This window comes from Arachis ipaensis, chromosome B10 (assembly GCF_000816755.2).
Source record: "Arachis ipaensis cultivar K30076 chromosome B10, Araip1.1, whole genome shotgun sequence".
Lineage (NCBI taxonomy): Eukaryota > Viridiplantae > Streptophyta > Magnoliopsida > Fabales > Fabaceae > Arachis > Arachis ipaensis.
In genome coordinates, this window is record NC_029794.2 from 135115331 (window position 1) to 135126086 (window position 10756).

A 10756-nucleotide genomic window follows, 5' to 3' on the forward strand; every position below is an offset into this window, starting at 1 on the left:
GTCAATACAAAAAATTTTACACACACAAGTAATTGTATATTGCTATATTAGTAAAAATAACTAATTTTTAATCACACTATTTAAAAAATCATCTAACCTCTGAAACTTGATTAAATAATCGTATAAAACTCTTTACAATATAAGCTCATCAAAATTAACAAAATTATTACGTGCACACACCAAAATTAACCACTAAAAGAGTATTTATTTCGAAACAGAAAAAAAAAAAAACTATCGTAAAAGAACAATAATCCACAAAATTAAATTATGAACTCACCAATAGGATGGTATGTCGCCAAAGGTGACAAGAACAGAAGAATCAGTATAAGTGGCGGTTTGATGTGCACTGAGCATAACACTAGCGGCGGTGAGAGTAGCAACCGACGCAAAACCCCTCATACACCTACCAAAGTTGGTAGTATTACTTTGCATCACTTTAGTATGGAACAACACAAACACTATGGTTGATTACTTGGGTTTCTTTTTTCTCTCATGCTTGTGATGTTCTATGTTTTTTGGCTAATAAAAATCTCGTTTCTCAATCACATAAATTAGAATATTTTCCTACCAATTTAGTGTCATTCCATATTTATATTAAACTTTTTCATCTAATAATAAATATTACTACTAAATTACAATTAGTAATTAACAGTGTATATTTATATATATGGAAGAAAAAAACTTTAATTTTATTTCATAGATATTTGTTACAATAAGAATTTAGTTATATCTTAATAAAGATATTGGTAATAGAGAATAAAATTAGAAAGCTTCTATTTTATTAATTTTTTTTTGTCTTATAAAAATTATATGTTTTTTATTTGATCAAATCCTTTCCTTTACCAATATTATTAATTAGATCAAACTATATATTATTGTGATTTTTTAAAAATAATTTTACTATATCATTGCATCCTATTAAAATTAGGATGTATCATATATGTTACCAAATTAGAAACAAATTATCATCAAACCATTCCCATCCTCCTGAACTTTCTATATATAATATATATTTTTCCTTTTTTTTCCCCTCACTTGCAATGTTTATAAGATTTTCTTTTTCCCCTTTATTTTTACTTAACCTATTTTAATAATCTATTTTTTTTTTTTTGTTTTCCACGGTATCCCCCGATTCGACAGGTCAAGAATTAATCCGTCGCAGATCTGAGCTCCATTTAAGAGTCTGCCGCTGGCCAATGAGTTGTTGCATGCACAAGGCGACTCTTGAGTGAGCTTTTTAATAAACCTATTTAGTGTTTAACTATGATGCACAGACAATAACATAGACACGGGACACGCCGACACGTGAATTTTAAAATCTTACATGATACGGGGACACACATATATACAAAATATAAAGTATTTTTTAGATAAATCGTAATGATATTTTGATATTTTATTGATATTAAAATATAAATTAAAATTTTTAATTATTTTTAATGTCTTATTTTAATTATATCAAATATTTAAAATATTTTTTGTTTTAATAAATAATAATATATACTATATCTAAATTTATTTTAAAAATATATGTTAAGAATAAGACAAGACACGCTGACACGTGATGGTATTTAGATGTGTCCAGGTGTGTCCGGAGAAGAACTTTTTATTTTTTATTAAGACACGGTTGGACACAGCAGACACGCGTATCGGACAAGTATCGGTGAGTGTCGTGTTCAAAATGTGTCCGACACGCCAACTCAACGAAGTGTCCGTGCTTCATAGGTGTTTTTTTTTGTGACTATGCTTCATAGGTGTTTAATTACTAGCATGTTAACAGTTAAGAAGAAAAATAAACACTGAAAAAAAAAAAGAACCACCATGATTTCACAATAGATGATGAAGTTAATAATTACAAAAACAGCAATTAAGTAATTTTATTAAAAACTTATTAGATCTGGAAGAACATGATGTTGATGAGGATTATAAGGCACAATGCTATTATAAGAATCCAGTTCCAAAAATGGATTATAATTATTAGTAGCAGCAGCAGCAACAACAACAGCACTGCTCATTTGATCAAATGCCACGTCATCATCAAACACTTCCCACTGATCAGTAATCACTGTCTTCTTCATCAAGAAATCATTCTCTCTAACAACAATTGCCATCTCTTCATTCATCTTCTTAACAACATCATCATCATTTTCATCTTTTTCATCCATGTTCTTATTCTTCTTCTTCTTCTCATTCACGCCATCAATTATTCCTTTCAATTCTTTTACATCTTTCTCAGCCACCCTCAAGATCTTGGGAGAATCAGAAACATTAAGAACCCCAATCTCCCTACAGAATTCGAAATACAAGGCGAGTTTATCGCCTTGCATTTCGCCTTTCTCGATGATCCGAAGCGCGGTTCCGGCTTCAACCGTTCCTCCCATATCAAAAATTTTTAGAATCACTCTCTCCATTCCCTTGCAGTAGCTATCATAAACTTCAAGAACCTCGTCGATTACGCAATCCATGGCTTCAAGAACAAGCACAACGTGCATGGAAGGATTTCGCGGCTTCACATGAAGGATCGCGTCGATCAAACCTTGAAGTTTCTCTAAATTCTGTAACTCCTCCGCCAGAGTCTCCTCCGTTTTCTTCCCCGGCTTCCGCTTCCTCGCCGCCTGAGCGCAAACGTACGATGACTTGAGATCCAAGTAACTGTAATAGGCACGGATGAAAGCGTTGTATCCCCACGCTTTTTCGGGGTTTAAGTGACCGTCGCTAAAGTGTGTCATATCAAATGGAAGCCTTCTTAGCATTTGAACGGTTGGAAGGTCGAAACAGAACACGCCATGGATGAGCATTAGTCCTTTAATGGCGACAACCCAGCTATGAGTCTTTTCCATCCTCGTTGACAATGTGTAGAGAAGAGGTTTCAGGTACAATGGCGAGCTTCGCAGCCATTGGAACACCCTTTGTATGCTCTTGTAATCCATACATTGCTCGTTATGGCTCGTCGCCTTTATCACCACTCTCTCCAGATCTGGGTGGCCGTGCGGCGAGAATTTCGCCACCAAAATGCTGTAATTGTCCTTGAGAGCTCCGGCCGCCCTCTTCCATATCCTCATCTTTATAATATTCTTTGTAAGTAAATAAAAAGGGACAGAAAAAGCTCAACACAATAAAGTGGAACAGTCAAAGACTGGGCGAGAATATTCGAGAGGAAAAAGAAAAGAACAAAGGAAGGAGGGGAATGATAGTTGTGTTGTGAGATTCCCCTGATTGGGTTTGTGTATGAATTAATGTGTAAAATGGAATTGGAGATTGGATTCAAACTTGGCTGAACAGAAAGCTTGGGTTCTTGTGGTGGTGCTGCTCAAGCTGCACAGCCTGTGATGTGTTGTAATGTTGAACTGTTTTGTCTTGGCGGGGCATTTTTGGAATGTACGCGTTGGAAATAGTCAAGGGTTGTTTAGCTGTTACAGTTACAACAATGTCTTTGACTTAATTCACAAGCCAATTCTAGACATTTTTGTGTGCAAATTTGGTTTCCGATTTTGTCCTTATTACAGATCTCTACCTATTAATAAAACTGAATCTAGAATTTTTCTTGCAATCTAATTTTTACTACACATTTCAACACGCTTTAGCGGGTTTTAGCCAAGATCACTCCTTAAATCACGTGTGTTAACTGCATACTTATGAACTCAATTGTTACTATTTTTAGAATTAATTACTTATATTACTCTTTTGAAACATATTGCAAAGATATCACTATTTTTGTATAATAATAATTTTTTTTATTAAATGGAATTGAGAGAAGAGATTAAATGGAATTGATGAATAAACTCAATCTAAAGTGAAAGATCTCAAATGAAACTAGCTGATACACGTGGCTTATATAGCAGCAAACTACAACTAACTTAGCCTCTAACTAACTGATCCTACGTGGCAAGTAAGAATAACTAACTCTACAACTATCATCTACTTAATTTAGTCACGCCAACCATGCATGCATGAGCTGAATTTGGCTGCATGAGGTTGCACCATATGCTGTGAGCTTCTCTTAAAACATAGATGCTATGTGCACACCAAAATTTGATAGAGAATATTATCCTCTGCTTCAAGTTACAGCAAGTTTTCCACAACTCCACAAGCATGGTTCACAAATAGTTTGCTACAACCTATGAAACAAGTAAAATTCAAGAGTGAATGGTGTTATAAGGATATGACTCTACACATTCATAATATTTCAATGGCTCACCTACACACTCAAATGATGACCTTCTTATCCATAATAATGCATGGAATGTGACTATGTGAGCAACTTTAGGCCATTCTAGAATGTAGAAACCTTGAAGAAATGTGAGACACTGGGGTGCCTCTTCTTCTTCTGAAATTGAAAATGATTTCAGATTCTTACATTCTATAAAGTAGAGCCACTTGAGCACAGGGAGAGAGCCTAAGGAAAATGATGCCAGTGAGCAACAACTATTCCATATTTGTCAAAGATTCAAGTGCCGTGTAACTACGCAGGGATTCATGATTTGGGAATTCGAAGTTCTCACAATTTTTGAGGAAATGGTTGAAATGAAGGAGAACATCATCCATAAAATTCAGGACCAATAGTCTTCACTGAGATAATATCAAATATGATGAGTTCTTTAAGATTATGAAGCTGTCCAACAGGTGGTAGTGCAAATGAGGAATTACCTAACCAGTTGGGAAACCAGGTTCCACCATAGAATTTGATGGTTAGTTTGTTCAAGTTTGTTGAAGGCTGCAGGTGCTCCAATACAAGATCTAATGATAGATCTTCAATTTGTTCTTTCTTCTTCATATTGGCTTGTGAAGCATCACAGGGGTCAACAATGTTTTGTAGCTTTGAAATGCAGAGCTTCCCCTGCAAACTGGGAAATTTTTGCAATTCTCCCACCTTCAATCCATTTTTCTGTCTGCTAACAACAAACCCAGATAAAGTTTGGAGACTTTTTTGTGCCGGTATCTCCTGCAATTGAGTTCCACTAATGTTGAGGTGGCGAAGATTCACCAACATTTCTATCTCCTCAGGTAATTCAGTGAGAAACTTACAATCAGACAACAGCAAGCTCTAAGTACCTTAGTAGCAGAGCAGGTTGCACATTTAAATTTGGCAGATCCCAAATGTTACTTCTAAGTACCTTATTCCAATCATTTTTCGACAATTTGGTGCGAAGAAGACCCCCCAATGCAACTGCAGCTAAAGGCAAACCATCACATTTTTTCCCAATTTCTCTTCCAATTCCTTCTAGGTTGGACCTTTCACTGGAATTATTTGCTCCAAATGCGTGTTCAGCAATCTTCACTATCAAGAGATGTCAAATGGAAGAAAGGAAAGGTTTGCATAGCAGAGTATTCAAGTTATCAGTATTTGTTGTTTTTGAGGTAACCGATTCAAGCACAGTCTTAATGACCCTGAAAACATCAAAATCCTTTGAAACACATGCCCATGCTTTTAAATCAAACTTGTCTTTAACTTCATCTTCTTCTTTCCAAGAAGTGAAACATTAAGCTTCCTTCTCCTAAAGAAGTCCAAGAACTCATTGGAAATGATCTTATCCAATAACACCTGAACAGAAGCAGAGAGTAATGTCCCTCCCACAATAGCAGCAGCCATATAAGACCCTACAGTTGCCAGTAATTAACAGTATTAATTTACAAGAGAAGTAGTGTGTAAGTAAGGATTAATATATAGCACACAAATTTCTCACAAACAAGTTTCTTAGTATTTGATGAATTTACAATTATACTTTAATCAGTTAATGATGATTATTCTTAAGTAATTAGTAACAAGTTAGAACAAATGAATAGGATAAATAGAACACTATAAGAGGACCAAAATGTGGTTTATTGATTCTATCAGCAGATGTTATTATAATCTCTCTCTCTCTAATTTTGGACCTCAGTAATTAAAGAAGAGAGAAAGAGAAAGACAAAGATGAATTCTTACCTTAGAAGTAGAATTTAGTCAAAAACCAAATGACATGATTAGAAGCAATTAGCAGAGCTTCTCTCAACTAAAATACTTCATTTCCTTCATATCCAGATCCAGCTGCTTCTTCTTTGATGAGAAGTCACTCAAAACTCAAAGTCAAAGACGAAGTCAACATCAACCTTAACAAAAAAATCAATAACAAATCTGAATTATTATCATTATTATTATTTAAAAGTAACTTAGGTAAAACTTTTTAAAGTTTAAAATTTAAAAATAACTAAAGTAGAAGATTTCTAAAATTAGTTTATATTTTTTAAAATTTAAAAGTCTAATATATTTTATATATTAGTTAATTTTTAAATTTAAAAATTAAATTTATATCTTTTATAATAATTTTAAATTTTAAAAATTATTTTATTAAACATAATTATTGTTACTTATATTTATTAAAAATTATTTTTAATTTAATTTACTGCGCTTTTTAAAAGCACTCTTTTAAAAAATAAAAGGTTTATAATGCCAAAACTACCTTTGCAATTGCATTTTGAGGGCATGCACATGGCGGCTCAACACCCAACAGCGGCGGTCCTCTTGTGTGAAGTGGTGATGGAGATCCTCTCTTGGATTCCTGCAAAGCCTGTCACGCGCCTGAAGCTTGTGTGCAAGTCATGGAACTCCATCATCTCCCACCCTCACTTCGTCAAACTTCACCTTCACCGTTCACCCAAAAATGCCATCGTCCTGTCTACGCTAACACCACCTTTCCCCAACAAAGAAGAAAAACAGAGCCTAGTGTTGAGTAGCGTTGAATCTTTCATCCAAAACCCATCATCCACTGTTGATGCTCAAGAGAATCGCCACTCTCTACACTTACAAGACTGGGTTTTGGATTCATGCAACGGGTTAGTTTGTGTGGCCCGTCTTCTTTTCCACCCCAACAACGATATTACCGATATCTGCTTTCGTTTATTGAACCCTCTCACAGGGTTTATTTCAGAGAACTCGCCGTGCTTACGTGTCAATGTGAATAATGTTTTTGGGTTTGGGTATGATGAGTCAAGTGACAGTTACAAGGTAGTGACTTTCATTCGGGATTCTTCTGGAACAGTAACTGCGCAAGTTTATAGCTTCCGTGGCAGTTCTTGGAAGACGATCAACAGTTTCCCTGCTTTTCCGTATTGTGTTGAAGCTAATGGCCAGTTCATCGGTGGCTCTCTTAATTGGCTAGGTGTCCGTAACCCGCATGGAGATGATTATCATTGGGCTGCTGTTACACTTGATATGTTAATGATTGTTTCTTTTGACCTGAAATCGGATACACATAAACAGATTCTGCTTCCAAAGGGTATCAATGAGATCCCCCGTCAAGAGCCAACTCTGGGAGTTTGGGGAAATAGGCTGTATCTTCTTTATGATTACAAGAACACTCATTTTATTGCATGGCAAATGAAGGAGTTTGGAGATGAAAATTCTTGGACTCAATTGCTAAAGATTAGTTTTCACCATCTCGGTGTTGAAACGCTATTTCCAGAATTTATATTTGAGAATGGAAATATCTTCATGTTGAGAGGCAGGCATTGTTTTGAGGAAGTTTTTTATGACCGAAGAGATAATAGTGTTAAACGCACTAATATCTTGGCCAACAATTGTTACTTCATTGCATTTGATTATGTTGAGAGCTTGGTTCAGCCTTGTTAAAATTCAGTCAGCAAAGTTCAGGTCATTGTGATTATTTTGGGTGTTTCCTTACTTTGGCTACTTCTTGTTGTTGGATCCAAATTGTAGACGGATCACTTTTATTTTGGCTGCAAACTTTATATATACAAGTGCATAAAATTCTAGCATTCTTATTGCTACTTGTTGCATAAGTTTATTAATTTTTGCTAATGGTTGGATGAAGTTTACAGACAAATTGATTTTTTCATTAGTTAGAATCTAGAACATGATTTTCGCGACCATCCCATTGTAAAAGTAATGAAATTTTCACTTTCTTTATTTAGTTATTGGTTACTTTATCTTTTCATGACATATGTTTTGTATGGTGAACAAGCTTGATGGCAAGCTGGAATCTTATTTATAGTAGTCATGGGATTGTACTAGTAGGAATGAGTAATGTAAGGATGGAAATAAAATATGACATCCTATTACCCTGCCAAAAGTACCCTAAGTATGCCCTATCTATGATGTAGATGCTCTATTTATGATGTATATACATTCATTAGTTTTTTCTGTGGAAATTATGTGACTATGTGAAGGTGGTTTTGATCCTGTGTATCTCCATTTCCAATAGTGTTGGAACCAAAAAACTTACGTGTCAGAGTATTGTTTTTAGTTCTTTTTTTCTTCGGAGTAAATTTGTGATGCAGCATATGATTTCTTGGATCTTTAGATACATGTCTAATAGGATTGCAACTAAAATAAGATTGCTTTCTTAGATTGTTACATACATGTCTAATAGGATGGTAACTATGTGTATTCTGAATTGTCAAATGTTTCTTATAGCTATCTTGTATTCCCAATTTGATAGGAATAGCAACTGCACAATGCAGCCACTGCCATGTTTAGTTTGCCTAATATAAAATTCAGGTACTGTAACTGTCATATATGCCATTTTGACAACTCAATCTATGCTTTGTAAGATCAAATCGTAGACTTGTAACCAATTTTTGACATCACTTATGCAAACAAAATATGAGTATTTTGAATACCAATTTTAAACTCTTGAACCATTATGTCTTTTTTAAAAATCCTTCTTTCTCTCTCTTTGTTTAAGCTATTCCAACAAATTTGGATCAATATTTATTTATTAATAGCTTGCAAAACTTTCATTGTGGAAGAAGTGAATGGAAAAATAAGTGCGTATATGCAAGTTACTAAATTACGGACTTAGTTGTCAAAGGAAATATAAACTACAATTTTTTAGAATTCAAAGTTCTCACAATTTTTGAGGAACAGAACTCTTTAACGTTTCCGGCAGACCATCTCTAGGGATGGCGGTCCGAGAAGGAATGCCTTCGATATGTAATTGTTCAAGAGAATTAAGACCAAGCATTAATTCACTGAATAGAATTGATGCATTGATAATGTTTCTGTTATCTACTTCAACAGAAAATTGTGACTCGAGTAGAGAACAACTGGATTAATGCACAAATACAGCATGTTTGCAAATGAGGAATCACCTAAGCAGTTGGGAAACCAGGTTCCACCATAGAATTTGATGGTTACTTTGTTCAAGTTTGTTGAAGGCTGCAGGTGCTCCAATACAAGATGTTGGGACTCTTGAGCAGTGCAGCTATCCCATTCTAATGATAGATCTTCAATTTGTTCTTTCTTCTTCATCTTGGCTTGTGAAGCATCACAGGGTTCAACAATTTTTTGTAGCTTTGAAATGCAGAGCTTCCCCTGCAAATTGAATTCGTCACCAGGTATTCGTCACCAACTTCTTCCAGGATTTTCTTACTTTTTGTCACATGTACTAAACTTTCTGCTATCCATAGCCGAACTAGCATCTCTTTTTCTAAGACTGAGTTCTTTGGAAAAATTGAACAATAAGCAAAGCAACGTTTCAAAGGAGCCGGAAGGAAATGATAGCTTAGTAGCAGAGCAGGTTGCACATTCAAATTTGGCAGATCCCAAATGTTACTTCTAAGTACCTTATTCCAATTATTTTTCGACAATTTGGTGCGAAGAAGACTCCCCAATTCAACTGCAGCTAAAGGCAAACCATCACATTTTTTCACAATTTCTCTTCCAATTCCTTCTAGGTTGGACCTTTCACTGGAATTATTTGCTCCAAATGCGTGTTCAGCAATCTTCACTATCAAGAGATGTCAAATGGAAGATAGGAAAGGTTTGCATAGCAGAGTATTCAAGTTATCACTATTTGTTGTTTTTGAGATAACCGATTCAAGCAGAGTCTTAATGACCCTGAAAACCATCAAAATCCTTTGAAACACATTCCCATGCTTTTAAATCAAACTTGTCTTTAACTTCATCTGCATCTTTCCAAGAAGTGAAACATTAAGCTTCCTTCTCCTAAAGAAGTCCAAGAACTCACTGGAAATGATCTTATCCAACAACACCTGAACAGAAGCAGAGAGTAATGCCCCTCCCACAATAGCAGCAGCCATATTTTCTTTGGTTTAAATAAGACCCTACAGTTAATGATGATTACAAGAGAAGTAGTGTGTAAGTAAGGATTAATAGCACACAAATTTCTCACAAACAAGTTTTTTAATATTTGATGGATTTACAACTATACTTTAATCAGTTAATGATGATTATTCTTAAGTAATTAGTAACAAATTAGAACAAATGAATAGCATAAAATTGAGAGCCATGAGAACCAAAATACGGTTTATTGATTCTATCAGCAAATGTTATTATAGTTTTTCCCTCTAATTTTGGACCTCACTAATCAAAGAAGAGAGGGAGAGAGAGCTGAATTCTTACCTTAGAAGTAGAATTTAGTTAGAAACCAAACTTAGCAGCCGAGCTTCTCTCAACTAAGATACTTCATTTCCTTCATTCATATCCAGATCCAGCTGCTTTTTGTTTGATGAGAAGTAACTCAAAACTCAAAGTCAACGTCAACCTTAACAAAAAAAAATCAATAAACTAATTAAAAAGATATTTATTTCAACAAATTAAAAGTGTCTGTACTTTGTATTTTTAAGAGAAAATGACACTTCCTTTTTTATGAAATGTCTAAAAAACATCCCTTTCCTTCAATTTACAGAACTTAAAATTTAAAAAATAAATTAACAAACTCTCAATCTCACTCAGATTCTTCATCTTTATCTCTCTCTCTCTTCTCTCATTCTTTATTTTTTTTATCTTTCTTTTCTA

General features: G+C 34.5%; 2 protein-coding genes and 1 long non-coding RNA gene across 3 annotated transcripts in view; all 3 read right to left on the reverse strand.

Annotated features, from left to right (window-relative positions):
* The window catches only part of LOC107621204 (CASP-like protein 1C2), a 1627-nt gene extending 1228 nt beyond the window's left edge, over positions 1-399 (reverse strand). The window contains exon 1 of the mRNA XM_016323238.1: positions 278-399. Within this exon, the coding sequence (XP_016178724.1) occupies positions 278-399 (122 nt within the window). The remainder of the gene's footprint in view (positions 1-277) is intronic.
* Positions 1881-3062, reverse strand: LOC107621203 (putative clathrin assembly protein At1g25240). Its single transcript, XM_016323237.1, has 2 exons — positions 2226-3062; positions 1881-2123 (listed from the first exon to the last, which is right to left on the reverse strand). The coding sequence occupies exons 1-2, from the start codon at positions 3060-3062 to the stop codon at positions 1881-1883; spliced, it is 1080 nt and encodes a 359-aa protein (XP_016178723.1).
* Positions 8799-10492, reverse strand: LOC107622026. Its single transcript, XR_001616037.2, has 2 exons — positions 10361-10492; positions 8799-10062 (listed from the first exon to the last, which is right to left on the reverse strand). It is a non-coding gene; the product is annotated as an uncharacterized LOC107622026 (long non-coding RNA).